General features: G+C 40.5%; 1 protein-coding gene across 1 annotated transcript; it reads right to left on the bottom strand.

Moving 5' to 3' along the window:
- Positions 1–10,717: 10,717 nt before the first annotated feature.
- On the bottom strand, positions 10,718–16,171 carry tmem182a (transmembrane protein 182a). Its single transcript, XM_035604091.2, has 5 exons — positions 15,766–16,171; positions 13,943–14,066; positions 12,729–12,824; positions 12,492–12,629; positions 10,718–12,262 (listed from the first exon to the last, which is right to left on the bottom strand). Exons 1-5 carry the CDS (start codon positions 15,922–15,924, stop codon positions 12,036–12,038), a joined length of 744 nt encoding a protein of 247 aa, XP_035459984.1. The 5' UTR covers positions 15,925–16,171; the 3' UTR covers positions 10,718–12,035.
- Between the last annotated feature and the right edge of the window lie 529 nt (positions 16,172–16,700).

The raw sequence follows: 16,700 nt of genomic DNA, 5'->3' as shown, positions 1-16,700 counted from the left end.
ATCCTCTCTAATCTCTGTGTATCAGAGAGGTCTTCCAGTCAAAAAAGAGTCTTTGAGGACAAGGACAATTATGCTCTGAAATGAATGGTGTCTCCCTCTCCAGGACGGAGCCGTGTCAGAGAATCTGGCAGCCACTGAGATGAAGGCAGGATGTTTGAAGATGAGGAAAGATGTTTGAACCCACTTCCTCTTTTCAGTGTCCCAGTGGGGAGTGTATATAAGAAGGCAAGTCATGTATTATTTAGAGTCAGATCTGCCTTTGTGCTTGATCACGGCTTGATTGAGAGAAGATGTGCCTGGGTTTTTTTTTTCCCCCCGTGTAAGAATATGAATGTCTGCTCAGGAATGAAGGTGAACTTGTGACCTCCGCACAGAGCTCAGTCAATACCTGCACACGCCCAATGCAGAATGCAGGAAACTGCATTACACTCCTCTCCTGTCATGCACATAGACAGGCAATGTCAACGGAATACTTAAGATACATTACTCTCCTATGCATTAATTATTGGACAGCCGGGGGATAACCTGCAGTCCTCGTGGAGCTGTTTGAGCACTAATAGACCCGAGCACAGGAGTATTGGTAATGTGTCGGGACCACAGGGAGCTGTGTTTCAGCCTATCCCTAATTAAAGTAGAAACTCAAAGCGCCGTGCTCCTCTGCTGTTCGAGCAAACGAGCCGTAGCTGATATGCTCTTTAAGTCATTAGCAGCTCGGATTTGTAGCCACAGCACCTTGTTACAAAGCAGGGGCTCATCGTCCCAACACAAAGACACTTTGGTGCCGGTGGAGCACTTCCTCCAGTTCAAAGTGCAAAACCGCATTGTGGTTCGTGTTTATCTGCCTCTGGTCAGTTTGGAAACTAAAAAAGGAAAATCAATAGAAGAAAGTGACTTTTCACTTGATTCAAGCCATGAAGGTTGTGCACAGTAAAGAAGTATCTACACCTTATCAATATATTTTTTAGTTTTTCTGGCAGCACAGTCAGCTGGGGCAGAACACAGAGGTAGTGTTGCCTCTAGTTATAGTTATCAAGAAGTTATGACTGTCAGATATTCAGTCAGAAAATTTGAAATATTTGTTTGATTAAAATTAAATTCCAATGGTTATTATCTTCTTATTTTGTGTGATAAACCTTCCCTCGGTTGCTTTAGATCCAGTGTGGATACAAGGAAAGTCTGGAAATGTATTCACTTAATTCATTAGTCACTTAATTAGCCACAACTCTTCAGTCCCGGCAGGATCCGGTTGAAATGATGACACTGCCCTTCCAGTGATCTGATTGGTCAGTATTCGGGGAGCTGACGATGTACCTCAATAATAAGTGCACCACCATCATAACCCTGAAGGCAGCATAGAACAAAAAAGAAACATTATATCTGGTTCTGAACCTATTTTTATCATTTTAACTGTCCACAGTGATTCTGTCAATGTTATATCAAAACATCCTTCTCCACCCAGGCCCCCCCCCCCCCCCCCCCCCCCCAATGATTCCGGGATGTTCCAGCTGTTGTAAACACGTCTGACTCGGACAATCTCCTGCTGTGTTCTGTGTCCGGATCCATTTTTCTGGACATTTTCCGGAGTTCATGTCTTCAAAAACACCTTTAGAGAAAAAACTGCTTTTTACTGTAACTCACAGACCATCAGTGAACCATGAATAAGTGCTGTGAATGGACTGCTGCCACGTCAGGCAGGCAGCATTTGAATAACAAATCTCAAAAAAAAAAAAAAAACGCAGGTTAACCTTCAAGCTACAGTGTACATTGATTCAGTGTTAAATATGCATTCAGAAGATTTATTGTCCTGCGTTGATAGGTCTGTGAAGCTGGACATAAGCCACCAAATCACAGTTTTTCCTGCTTCTTCACCCCCTCCGTTTTGTCAGTTCTTGGATCTACAATCAGGACAATCCATCATTGTGGCACATAATGCAAAAAAAAGAAAAAAGATATTAAACTCACTCTGAGAAAATGTATTCACGGGGACTGAAATGAGAGTAAAATGCTGCTTAAGCATTTAGAAGTAGTGAAGGTTAAAAAAAAAGTAGAAGAAGACCGTAGGTGACGCAACTTTAAAGCTGACAGCTGTAATAAATATGCATTTATATTTTGATGGATTTTAACTTCATTAGAACCAGAAGGGATATACATGATATTTACTGAAAGTGGTCACACAAGTGCATATGCAGTAAAAGCTGTTGCAATGGAGAGTGACATAAATCACCATTAGTAAGCAGGAAAATGTTAAATGCATAATGATGTCAGCTTGTAAGGTTTAAAAAAACTATACAATAAAGATCAATATAACATATACTTATAGTGTAGGAAATCGCTATCACTTTTAATTTGTCCTCAGGAGTTTTCCTCATCAGGGTGTCGGAGCCTCTGACGCAGGTTTGAACCATCACTTCACACTAAAGCGCTTCACTACATTTGTATTAATTCAATTATATTCGTATAATTGTATTAATTTAAAAAGCAGGGTGACAAACGGCATTGATTCAAAAACAGGAAAATTATGTTGAATACTTTACTAAAGTTTCTGTGAAGATTTAATTTACATAAAACACACACTGGAACGATTTAATGAATCAACGAAACGTGCAAAGAAAAAAATGTCACGAGTTGTTACGGATAATTTTTATCAAACTGCGGTTATGGAGAAACTATGTTAGTGACTATGCATGAAATGCATAGATAGATAGATAGAAAAATAATTGATAGATTAAGGCCTGTGACAATAGAGCATATAATTTCCCAATCGCAGTGTGAAAACCATCCTTGTTTATCCAAAATATGTACAGATGCCAGGCCTGCTCTGAAGCCTGTTGCTAAGGGCAACCCACTCATCCCCTCTGTCTGCCGAACAGATGTCCCCTTTGCTCATCCCAGAGGCTCAGATGTCACCATGCCAACAAGCAGGTGTCCCATGTGCCAATGGGCAAACGACGAGCATGACATCTTCTGCCGAGTGTGGAGGGGCAAGGGAAGGACTGGACCCGGGGTAACACACAAGCTAATACAGACAGAGACACAGGCGGATATGGAAATATGTAAATGTTGAGTGAAAGAGGTGAAAGTGAACCAAAACAGTAAACATGCAAGTGTACGATGCTGAAAAGTTCTACAACGCTGACAAACTGCAGAGTCTATAAAGATTTTTTTTAATTTTCTGGGCTCTAGCAGACAGAAAGGCATTGTAAGATATTGTAAAACTTTCAAAAGTGAATCAACAGGAGCTGTAGGTTAGATTCAGGGAAGCACGACAGAGAGGTCTTGGGTTTGACAAGATCCCAAACCACTGAGCTGGGCAGGCAGGAATGCAAACAGTGGAGTTGAGAACTTGAGACTGAGAACAGGCAGACAAGTAACTTCAAAATTCAAAAAGCAGACCGCGGCCACAGCATTATTACCACTGGAGGTGGCTGAACAATCTGCCAGGGTCTGATGTATAAGTACCGCAGCGGGCTTGTAGAGTGGTTTGGAGGATGAGTGTCAGTTTCGCAGGTGAGTTGGCAGGAAGCAGGAGTCCACGAGTCACGTTTAGCAAAACACACACACACACACACATCCACGCACACACGCACAAGACCAGAGATGAAACGACAACACACACGCACACACACACACACACACACACACACACACACACACACACACACAAGGGCTGGACAAACAGCAGGAAGAAAGTAGGGAGATGGGGAACGAAGACCAATCCTGACAGAGTCAAATGATAATTTGTCAGCACAGACAATCCCTTGCACATAAAGTTAATGCTTCATGTGACCCATACATTAAAATACAGATTATTGCAGCTTTAAATATTAAGAAATCATACTTTTTAAAAATTGTACCATGAAATATGTTTCTTAAAAATGTTTTTACCTATATCTATATGCTTAACAGTGGATGTCCACATCAGTAAAATAAGTGTAATCTCTTGCAACATCCAGATTTAATAGGTCCAGGTAGTCAATATACAAAATGTCCAATTGTCATTTTTAGGTTGTAAATGTCTAAATTTAATTAATGAATTGTTGAAAGTTACAGTCTGCACACAAAACTGCAATGGAGATAACACTTCTGAAGGAAAATCAGTTATATCTGTTGTATGGCGCTCAAAATAAATGAATGTTGTTGATGAGTTGCAAACATTTATCACCAGGTTACAATAATGTGTGTATGACTCTACCAGAACAAAACATGTTTATATAGATGATCATCCAGAGAGAGCATGTAACATTTATACTTCGTAGTGTTTGTAAAATTTAGATTTATGTGCAAATCTTAAACATCAGTGCACTTGTCGTCGTTATCATCATTGGTGTGTGTGTGTGTGTGTGTGTGTGTGTGTGTGTGTGTGTGTGTGTGTGTGTGTGTGTGTGTGTGTGTGTGTGTGTGTGTGTGTGTGTGTGTGTGTGTGTGTTTGTGTGTGTGTGGTGTGTGTGTGTGTGTGTGTGTGTGGCTTCCATAAAATGGTATCTGTGATTATTCATGTCATTCAGAGGGAGTGATTAAATATTCCTTATACCCTCAGAGCGGTGAAACAAATGAAGCACGGCTACGTTCTAACAAGAGCTGACAGATCTTTTTAAATAATGTTTATTTATCAACGGTAACATTTACCAGCCCGCGTATGGTCCCTGTGGCGCGGGACTTCAGCGGCCTGAAGCTCAGCAGTGTCTCCTCAACTGGCATTTCCTTTTCTTCTTCATTTTTTGCTCTGCTAAACTTTTCAAAACTTTATGGTCTGTTTATCCTCTGCAGATATGAACAAGAAAGAAAAGGAGCGAGGAGGACATCAAGGAAGTAAGTACACAAATAAAGAAAAATGTAAAGGACAAAGTCGAAGTGGAGAATAAAATGTTGCCTGCTTATCATCAAAAAGATTAAAACTGACAGTGAACTATCACAATGATAAACAACTCAACATCTGTTGCAGAGAGTGGATTCAACGATAGACTAAAAATATAAGTATATTGAGTAAAAAGTATAAAGGAAAGTATAAAGGCAAGCCAAATGACAATTCAAATGTATAAATTAATAAATGAATACATGAACATATTCATTTATCATCTGCATGGAGATACATTATTCACTGCTTTTTCCCAAGCTAGGGATATCATTATACTTCAATTAATACAAAGTCTACTTTTTTACCATTGCAAAACCAAACACCACACTCTCTCCACACACACGGGATTTTACTTTCAAGGACTGTCAGCCCTACTTGGGGTCAAAGGTATAATTTTGCAAGTTGAAACCAGTATAAAAGCACAGAGGCAGCAACAGCACGAGGACACACATTAAGCTTGTAAGTCGGTTGCATGGACGAATGGATAAAGGACGGGGACATTATTGGGCTTCGATTTGAAAAACTTCAACCAAGATGCAGGATTGTTCGTCGTCCGAGGCCGTTTCAAAAGGAAGTCAGCAGGTAAAAGCTTCCAGTCTGTTTCTGCATACCAGTTTCTTTTCTTCTTCCGTTGTGGTTTTAATTCTACACCCACTGTCTGTTTGCAAAACTGTACAGCAAACGGAAAATTGACAATCATATCTAACAACATTTTCAATGAGGGCTTCTGAACTTACTGCAGCTTGAACGCTGGAAAATCGACCTTTCTGTTTTAATAGTTGAAGCTTCTTTTCTGTTTCACGTGTTCTTCACTTTTGCCAAAGTAGTTCCTCTCCTAATCAGAGCCACATTACTGCAGTGTACAGTACATTCATGACCTCAAGCCACTGACAAATGTCCTGCTCTTGTCAGCGCTGATGTCATTTTTTTCTGCAAATCTGAGTACAGAAAAGTCGGTTTTGCTTGTGTAACTTTTTTCGGCGAGACGTCACCTTTGTTAATATCCAGCCGACGTGACTCTAATATCTGTACAGATGTAGTTCAAGTGTTAATAACAGGCCCCGTGTTTGCTTTGCTGCAATTTCAATACATTATACATCATTTTCATAAATGTTACTCTAATGAAGTGAGGTTGCATATTAAGCATCTCTGATGAATTCACATGAAGAGTCAAGCAAAGAGAGTAGAAGTAATTTGAATACTTATCTTAGAATTGTATATTCATGTCTATTAAATATGATAAACAGTGCCTGTGCCTGTTTATTTTCTTACATGTTGACATGTTTAAGGCTAACAGATATGACAATGCCCTTTTGTAAAATGGCATTAATAAACATGTGAGGGATTGTGGTTCAACAGTACGGAACAGCGGATATTTCTGTTTCACCGTTGAGACATGCTGAATGTAGAATGAGAGGTTTAAAACAGCGTGAACCTGTGACTGGGGGTGTTTATGGAGGAAAAGGTTTTTTTTATTCTCGTTAAATTCAGTACTAAGTTATTGTTTACTGGTTACATTCGGAGATTTATATAACTATAATCTATACTATAATATGAGTTAATGAATATGGGTGCATTAATGACTACAAAAATAATAAATCACCAAAAGCAATAACAAAGAAATAGTAAACAGGTTTAGTAAAAGATATTAATCTTTTTCTCGTTTGTGAAATTAATAAAATGTTGTCAAATGGGAATAAATCTCACAATCCATTTTTTTCTTAAAATGTGAAATGTATATAATGGTCTTTGAGTTGATAAATATGGGTGTATGAATTACTAAAAATATATATAAATTGCCCAAAGAAGCGATAAATAATTTTGTGAAAGATATGAATCTTTTGCTTGTTTCCGTTTGTGAACCAAAAAAGTTTGTTAGGGGATAAAACCTCAGTGAACAAAAGGAAACCAGTTACAATCTCTCTTGAAACATTATGGTTTAAACAATCTTTTTGGTGTTTTATGCAAATAAATACCAGCTATTTATTTTAATTGGCAGTTTTTTAAATGAATAGTCAATTGTATCTGTTTGCTGAGAAAACGACAATCTTTTAAGATGTTTGTACCACAGATAAAAGATAATGATTATGAAGAAAATATATAACTAGAGCATAACAAAACATGACAATGAAGTAAGGAAGTTATAAAATGTCAATATATCAACATTTATAGATATGTCATGTCACATTTCAGCGTGGCACTGTGTTCAGTTTCAATTAATTGTGGACAGACTTTTCTCTTCAGCATGGGACGGATAGGTGCGACAGAGAAAACCTCAAGTGGCTTCGAACCCCCCGATGCCTGCCTCACCAACGGCCTATGTCACAACGCTGCATAAGAAATGATATGCAAGTGGCATATTTGAATATTCATGACCAAATCCAACGGCTGTTTGTACTGTAGCATTAATTAGTTGCTCGAGGGGGGAGCTAAACCCAAACAAGACCCCGAAGTGCTCGGCGCTGAAACATGGCCGTCCCAGAGAAGGAATTAAAAAGTGAAAAGTAGGTGACGACGAATGTGTGTGCTCTACCGCAGGATGGATCTCTCAGAGCGCACGGGGGTGTGTCAGGATTGAACTGTACTCATCTAGTTAACTTTAGTTAACAAACACACAAGCAAAGGTTAAGGTAAATGAAAAAAGCTGGAACTCTGAAATGAAATCATGTCTGATGGGTAACCCGGCTATGAATGAAACTTCTCTTGATTGTGGATATATATATATGTATATATATATATATATATATATGTATGTACCACTAAAAATGTATGAATATTCAGGGGGAGCGATGGTTGAAGAGTCCCAATCATCTCCTACACAGTTGCCCTGGCAGTTAAAAGAGAGCCGCTGAGAGGAGTTTCACCGTGAGAGACATTAGCATGCCTTTGAAACAAGAGACCTTGAGTACGAACGAGGGCTTTCCATATACACTTTGGAATGTAATTCATATGCACAAACTGAGGTGTGAGGCCAGAGGATGTTGGAGGGGCAGAGAGAATCCACTCGGTACAGGTACGGCTTTTCGCCGGCCAAACAATGTAATAACCATTTTTTTTACCGCCAGTGCCTCTTCACACATCAGTGAGTTCCTCTGAACTCACAGACGCCAACGCCGAAACAATCTCTCTGCCGAGAAGGAAATGTATATGGGGTATGAAGATAATTGGATGCCCCGCTTGTACTTCTTTATATTTCCTCGATGATACTGAAGGAACGCGTCGCCTCATGAAAGAGACGTTTCGAGCCGAGTGAGAACCAAAGTGTTGATTTTCAAACTGTTTGTTTGAAGACCTGAGTAACTTTTTTTCGTGCCACTGCCACCGGTGACCTGTGCGCTCAACTCTCTGAATTATGCATGGTGATTATACGACGTGGTCCTCTGAATTGTAAATTCTCACAATTATACGTCCCATTGTCTATTCATTATTTCAAAACGAATGGGAAATTATGTAAAACTCTCTCTAAAGAGGAAGGCAGCGTGTAATATGACTTGCCATATTGTTCATGCAATTCAAATACTTTTGCTTTTCTCTGAGAGTTGCGAGTAATCAGATTTAAATGAAATCCGACTTGCATGTCTTGTGAGATTATGATACATTTGGAAGATAAGCTATGATAACTACACCGCGTACCACGAGGTGAGAGCACTGAGGCAAAGAAGTGTCTTCCAATTAACTCAAACCTCCCTCAAGGTTAAATATACAAGTGTTGACTGAGAGTCCGACTTATCTCAAGCTTTTCTCGAACCAGACGAGTGAAGGACTCGCGTGGGTCCCACGGCATCGTTCTGCTTCTCCGTTTTCTGGTTCCTTCACACAAGCAACACATGTAAACGTACTGTAAACTGACGGATGCCAAAGTTGTACAGCTTCCGTCATTTGTCATTTCTAAATAGTCGAAAATAGATTTGTTTCCACTTTGAGGCACATAGAATATATGCCATTAATACCAGCACACTCCTGGTCCTCTGTGCAAATACGTTACCACACTGAGCAGATGTTGTGAAGAAACTCTGAGACCAGAGTCTCCCAGTCCAGACTTGAAAATAACTATACGTCATCCTATGTTGTCGGGACCCGCAAACAAGGAACAAACTTCCTGTTGAATTTAATCTGGATTTCTGTTCTGTTCTGACAGTTACACAGCTGCTCCTGGTCTCCTTGACCTCACTATGTTAAGTGCCTTGAGATAATGTATGCTGTGCCTTTGCGCAATACAAATTAAACTGAATTGAGTTGATTGTTCTTTTATTTTATTAGATATTATAGAAATAGAACATAAGAGAAAAGTTCAGGACATTTTATTCTATTAGGTTTCGTTGTATTGGGTTCTGTTTCACTGTGTTGTGTTGTGTTCTATTCCGCTCCGCTCTGTTCTTCTCTCTTATGTCTGAATATTATTTTTTTTTGTCTCACTAGCAGATGGCAGATATTTTCCTTCTTGTGTTTTTAAAGTGCAGCGTCTTGTTTCACTATATGTGCAGACTATAAGGTCCTGCAGTGAGAGCGCTGCTTCCTGTCTGCTCATCCTCCTCTTCCTCCTCCTCTTCCTCCTCTGGAAACGTTACCCTCTCGTCCTCCGTCTCCCCTCATCCGCTATTCTCCTCCTCACCTCCTGCTGCACTCCATCCCTCTGCTGAGCACAGGTATTTGTTTAGGAATCTCTCGGTGGAAATTATACTCCATCTCCGGCGCTCCCTATCAACACACAATTATCATGGGCAATCATGCAGAACAGTGCTGAATTCAGCTGGGACTCCCACTCTGATGACATTACTGACTGCGAGGCCCAGGCGTCTGCTGGAGCTAGCTTCCTCCTCACCTGCATTAAAACTCCCCGTCTCACCCCCTTTCCCTCGCTCGTCCTCACTCACGCTCTCATATAGGGATAGAGAAGTGATTAAACTTTTCTTCTTTTTTTTTTATTAAGATTTCGTTCAAACCAGGAAGTCCACCAGATAAAAAGAAATCTCCCTCCTAGGGGGAGACCAAGCTGAAAGGACTGCTCCAACCTGGGAAGGGGCAAATCTTGTGATCTTATCTCACAGTTTATTTGCATCTGCCGACCTCTGTGGCCTCTGCACATGGCCTGCAGTGGTTTACCTCGGTACAGCTCCTCGTGTGGCTGAGCTGAAGCTTTGGCGTGGCGACTCTCGTGTGGACGGCAATAAAAAAAAACATTGCAGAAATCTTGGAAGTGTGAATCTCCATCATAAGAGTCTACTATGAAGGCAAAGTCAATCTCACACAGCAATCAATGCCTCACATTGTGTCACACTCCCCTGCGTTCTAAGGCAAACCGCAGATGCATTTCCCCCATGTATGATAAGTATATTATAAAGCCACAGCGTTGATACAGACACACGAGGATCGACACAGGAGTCTATTCAGATCCTGATCAAATGCTCCATTCATGAGTGAAATTACCATCCGTCTGTCAGCCAAGGTGTGAATTCTTTCATCTACAGATCCCCCCACTGAAGTTGTGATTAAATGCATAACGCCACATACACTCCACACAGACTCCAGATAAGCAGAATGGGATTTTTCTGCCCTCTCAGGTTGTACAGTACGTGGACGTGTAAATCAAGTGAGACAAGAGCGCCTTCTTGTGGTACTTAGGGTGAATCTTCTGCGTTTGTGTAGGCCCTTGTTTCAATGATGATATTTAGTAGAAAATTGCCCACGTGAATGTGCAAAAATAATCTGTTCATTACATGTGGAGACGTTGTTCTCCTGATGAGATTTATGTCTGCAGGTTGTGCTGACGACGGCACTTTCCTAAATTTTATATATATGCCTCTGACATTACCTTCCCAAACGCCTGTTTCCGAGAATGCGAACCCTTTCGCAACTACTTAATATAATATATAATTCTTTAATCTTGCAATCAAAGCTTATCGTCTCCATGTTATTTTGTTGGCAAACAGATCAAAATGTCTCATCTCACAACACACCACATAAGAAATTCACAGTGACAATGGACTGATGGTGAAACAAAAGGCACATCACAACATGAACATATAACATATATAACATATTACATACAAGCAACCAAAGTTATTTATGCTTCATATTGAACAAATAAACTGGTCAAACTGGGAAAAACATGACAAAAAATCAGCACCGTTTCAGACTATGTACAGAAATAGTAGAATGATACTGCAGAAAAAGCAGAATATTATTATCATTAAGCATGACAAACTCGATATCACATCGAAGTCTGATGATATTCTAATTATCTCTTGAAAACTCTTCAAAGAATCCCATGAAAAGACCAAAACCAACACTGATTTCATACACAACAGACCATGTGTTTAGTCAGCAGCTAAAAATATCTCCCAACAAATCTACTGTTGTGTTTTGGTAATATTTGTTAATAACTTCAGTGGCAACCAATTCTCAGAGCCTGTTTTTGGCTCTTTTTAAAATTAAACTATATGTTTTTGATCTGGAGTTAATGAGTGCCACATAAACAAGGACAAATATTGAGAGACAGTCTCACAGTTGTTTTTTGGCCTTTTCATTGGATTTGTTGACAATAACAAAACTGCAGAAAAGCAATAGACACCTCGTAACGACCGAACACAGAAAAGGCTGCTGTGCCTGTGTTCTTTCCAAACACTCATGAGTCCCATTACTGTAAATAAAAATGATCTTTTCACCCTATAAGCTTTCCATTATGCATATTGTTGTTGTTGTTTATTGTTTGTTTGTATACTGTACAAATTAAAAGATATATATTTTTAATGGTTGTTCAACCAGGGAAGTTATTCCCAAGCAAACAAAAAAATGTTTTAAATAACAAAAATATTTGCTCATTAACATTCAATTTTGGGCTATTTTGCATTTCAAAAATGTAACCTCATGAGCCTCATAACTATCAACACACAAAAATATACAACAAAGGTATTTATACTGTATGTAAGTCTTCTACTCACCGCTGGCATAAAACTGTATAGGTTACAAAGCTCAATTCAAAGTAGCATAGGAATTATGATGATATTTCCATATTTTTTCAATATCTTTTTATCCTGGAACAAAAAGGTCCATGCTTGTCAGATTGTTTATACCACAAAGCTGCTATCTATCGACACAATCTTGCCTCTAGAGGAAAACAAAGATATCAAAGATCTGCTGGTAAAAAAAGAAACATCTCGAGATCTTAGTCTGGTTAAAGTCAGTGGTAGTGAATCTTGATGGTTCGACCGATGAGGAGGAAAAGAAGGCCGGCCAGGAGGCAGAAGAAGATGCCAATGGGGGCAAACATGAAGGACAGACCATAGCTGATGGATAGATGGAAGTTTGGACACAGCGCTGAGCGCTGGTGCTCTACGTAGACGTCCAACACATCCAGCACCTGAAGCCACAGCACGTACATCACCACCACACACAGCAGGGACAGACCTGGTGCGGAGACGGGCGGCACAAGTAGAGATGAGAGACACGTCAGGACTGATTTTTGGGGGTCAGGGGTCACAGACCAAAAAAAGCTTCTATATTGTGTTGTATTTTATATACATATTACATGTTTAAATGAAAAATCCTGATCATAAATAGTCCCCGGCCACCAGAGCTGTTAAATACGTGTAGAGGAGGATAAAGTAGCGTCAATTTAACTATTTCAAAGTCTCACCAGATGCCAGGAACAGGCCTCCTCCTGCTTTGTACAAGCGGTGACTGGCGAACGGAGCAGCGCAGATGATGAAGAAGCCACCCAGCACTACAGCAGCCACACCGATGAGCATGAAGATGCTCCAGAAGCCTCTGTAGACTGGACAGTAAACACAGATGAGACAAAGAGCCGTTAGCTTTTGAAAGGAATACAATCTCAGCTTATTTGTACAAAAGAGGCAAATGCAAAGACACTTACTTATGGCGTAATCGTAGTTTGTGGCATTGTGGACCTGAGACACCGGGAATGGGAACAGGTAGGCGTGCATGCACAGTTTGGAGTGTGGTTGATTTGCTGTAGAGCAAAAGAATAAATCAAGACAGACAAGAAATGAAAATGTAATTTTTCAAGTAGAGGACATCACTTATACATGCATACAATAGCAGACAACACAAAAACACGATGTCTTCTTTCCCCCATTGACTGTTTCATGTGACAACAGAAAGAAACATGCAACAGCTGTGGCAAAGAGAAAATTATTATTTGAATTTATTTTGAACATTTTCATCACTTTTTATTTAATTTTTTGGGGTCAATTTTTATTTTGAGACAAATCATTCATGTGGCTGAAGAAACAAAAAAGTTGGGACTTTTCAACTCTCTTTTTTATATGTTTTATTCTTCCACTTCTCTCTGCTCTCTTTTCTTCCTACATGTGAAATTCCACAGACCCTCACATGGTGCTGCCAGCGCTGGAGGCTGCTGCCGACATTGAACCACCATTCAAAGTCCCCAACCCCAAAAAATAAAAGGACACATCATCTGACAAATTACCACAATAACATCACATGGCACTTTTTCCCCCAGAAAAATAGATAAATCACATGAGAGGGTTTCTACCGCTATGTTGTCAAATAATGATAATAAAAGCTAAAAACAGATTTTTATTCTGCAGCAGAGTCGTAGTGCTGCCATGTGACTCTGTGGAGGAATAACATGGGGGGGGGGTTCCACTCACCAATCATCTGCTTCAGAAGGCAGAAGAGGAATATTAAAGAAAAATTAGGGGTTAAAAAACTGCTTTTTAAAAGATGGCATGTTTCAGAAGTCACAAGTTTCTGTTTCTGTATAGTACTATTCAAAAAAAGGTCTAACAGTGAGGCAGACCTCGTTGGCCCATTGTACTTTATCCTTATAATATATTGTATAATATTTATCACTGACTAACTTTTTGGCAGAAAACGAAAATATCCATCCATGCATATAACAGGAAAAATATGAATATAATACATATTCTTTATGTAAAATGTTTATGGTCATATGAGTTGCAAACACAACATTCCTTTTATACATATTGGGAATCATGAGATCGCAAGAAAAGAAAGAAAACAAAGAGTAAGCACAAAGAGAAAATATTCGACACAGCACAGAAATGATCTACTATCTGTAACGACGCCACGTGTTGCACTTACTGAACCAGAGTTTCCAGAGCAGGTCGTCATCACCCATGTCGCCGCCAAAGGCACACTTCCAGAAAAATCCCTCATGGTACAGAGTCACATCACTATAATTCTCCTGCATCACCACATCGCCAGGCTGCATAGGGGGGGAAGAAGAAGAAAAATAAGGATTAATTATTACCAACTATTATTGGACTTTACAGAGTCTGCAGTAAAGATGCATTGCTGTGGATGCATTCCATGGTCTCTGTCGATGTGGTTGAAGTCTGTGTGAAGATCACATGAGGCAGGTGAACAGTGTCGCCACGGTGGGACAGAACAGCTGCTGAGTCGGGTCAAGGGTCCAGCTGAGCAAGCGCCTCTGACCTTATTCAGATTATGGCTAAAGGCGCTGGGCTGAGTGCGCAGGTCAAAGATGTTCCCAATCAGGAAGACACTCATCCTTGGTGGTCACAATTTTTTGCACGTGAGCAGAAGAACACATCCTGCAATGCCTGTTTTCATCATCCATTAAATTCCTCTCAGAGAAATTAGAACATCGGGGGAGTAGAAGTTCATTAAGTCATGAAGACCTTGTTGAACAATTCCATAGGGTTGGGGTTTTTTAAGACTTTTATGCTTGATGCTTAAATAATGATAATCATTCTACATGTTGGTCAGTCAGTCTGTAATCTGTAATCTGGATAGCTCTCCTCCCAGATGAAGAGAGTGTCTCGTACCTGTTACATCAACACATGGGGTTATCCTACACAAATTAGTAGCCTCATCTTAAACATAAGCATAAACAACATTCAAAAAAGAGCCACAGCATAAATCTGATGATGATTAATGTGATTGCAAAGAATCACAACACACATTCCTTCTACATACTTATATATTAATGACCAAGGGTCATTCATTGACTGAAGCATAGGAGCTGTGCTACAACATGCTAACACTGTCCAATGAATGAAAACAAAATGGATCCTGCACATTTTCATACATTATCCTCATACCTTAATAATCGATTAGACCAAAATCCCCTTGCGTTACTATGTAGTTCATACGCCCACAACCACTCTACTTTTATTGTGTTGATATCATGTCTCAATTCCAGCATCAGTTCCCACTATGAAAAGCTAAGTATGTTCTAGTCTGTGATATTTAATACGGCATCATACCTCTGGGACGACTGGTATTTGTATTTCTATCAGAGGGGCACATGGTGCGAGCTCTGCCTCAGTCACTGCATAGCTGCACACATGGTACATGAAAACCGTGTCCTGCAGGGATGCCTCTCTCTCCTCTTGCAATTTACTGAGAGAATGACTGAAGCAACTGATCACCAACTGATTCCCAAATAGGAGAAGCAGCTTTGATTCTAGTCACCAGTGGACATTAAAAGGTAAAGTTTAAGTTTAAAAAAGTCAAAACAATGGGAATACTAAGATTATATATTTTGTCCGTGATTGGACAGCAGCAACAACTGATCTCACTTCAGTTTCACGAGTTACATATATGAACATTTTTCAACCTAACAACACATGTTATTGGGCGGCTGTAGCTCAAGAGGTAGAGTCTGTGGTCCTCTAACCGGAGGGGTTGGTGGTTCGAACCCAGCCTGTGTGCTGCCGATGTGTCCTTAGGCAAGACAATTAACCCTAAATTGCCTATGACAGCTCTTATGGCAGCGTATGAATGTGTCAATAGCAGATGTGTGTGAATGGGTGAATATGACTTATACTGTAAAGCGCTTTGAGTGGTACATAAGACTAGAAAAGCGCAATATAAATACAGTTCATTTACCAAATAAAGTCCATATTAACAAATTCTGCTGCTGTTTTTCCGACACCCACCTCTATGGTCACACCACCAGGGCCAACAGATCCGGCAGGATTTGGTTGGCAGCTCTCTGAGGCGAGCAGCCAGTAATCAGTTCCAAAAGAGAGGAGGATGAACACAGCTGCCAACGCCCCAAAGAGGCCCGCAAAAAACAGCGCCACGCTCAGCTTCATGGTCCCAGATTGACCAGCCGCTCAGCTGCTGGATGCCCACACTCGGTCTGACTCCAACTACAGTAAGTGCATGTGGCAAGAAGCAGAGGCAGGAAAAAGAATCGCTCTTCTTGCACTGTAGTACATCCACTGAGTGAGATGAGTTGTTACTCCGTACAGCTGCTCTATGTTGGGCTACTGGATCTCGACTCCTCTCCCGTCCCTTCTGGCTGTGTTATGAGAGGACAAGGTTGTGCACATGACTCCTTTGGACCCTCCACTGGGGTCGGCAGACATCCCCTGCCACCCACCCACCCACCCCCAAGGCCCTGGGCTATTTTTGGGGTCTGATTGAGGGCGGCTGCTTCATTCCACTATGGGGCAGGGTGTGTGGAGCAGTTGGAGAGAGTGAAGGGAGGGGGATCATCACAGAAATAACCAGTGGCAACTGGACACCCAGCGTCTGCACGGGAATGTCAAGGCAGAGTGAGACTCGGATGACAGGGAAGAGGTAGAGCCGTGCCCAGAGCTTCTTCTGCCGCAACAGGTCAACACACACACACACACACACACACAAACACACACCAGGACTAATACCTGTAAATCAGGGTAAGGAAGATCAGTGTAAATGTCCATTTAATATGAGTTCTGAAAATGAATTCTGGTTATATAAGACACCAGGAAGACAGAGATAATTATCAATATGACTTATATAACTAGTCCTCATGGTGTGTAACACTATCATGTAAAAATTTAAAAAAGCATACACAGACAAGTGATTATACAGATATACACAA

This window comes from Scophthalmus maximus, chromosome 14 (genome assembly GCF_022379125.1).
Source record: "Scophthalmus maximus strain ysfricsl-2021 chromosome 14, ASM2237912v1, whole genome shotgun sequence".
NCBI lineage: Eukaryota > Metazoa > Chordata > Actinopteri > Pleuronectiformes > Scophthalmidae > Scophthalmus > Scophthalmus maximus.
Note: the sequence above shows the minus strand (reverse complement) of the source record. Positions and strands in the feature narration are given on the sequence as shown.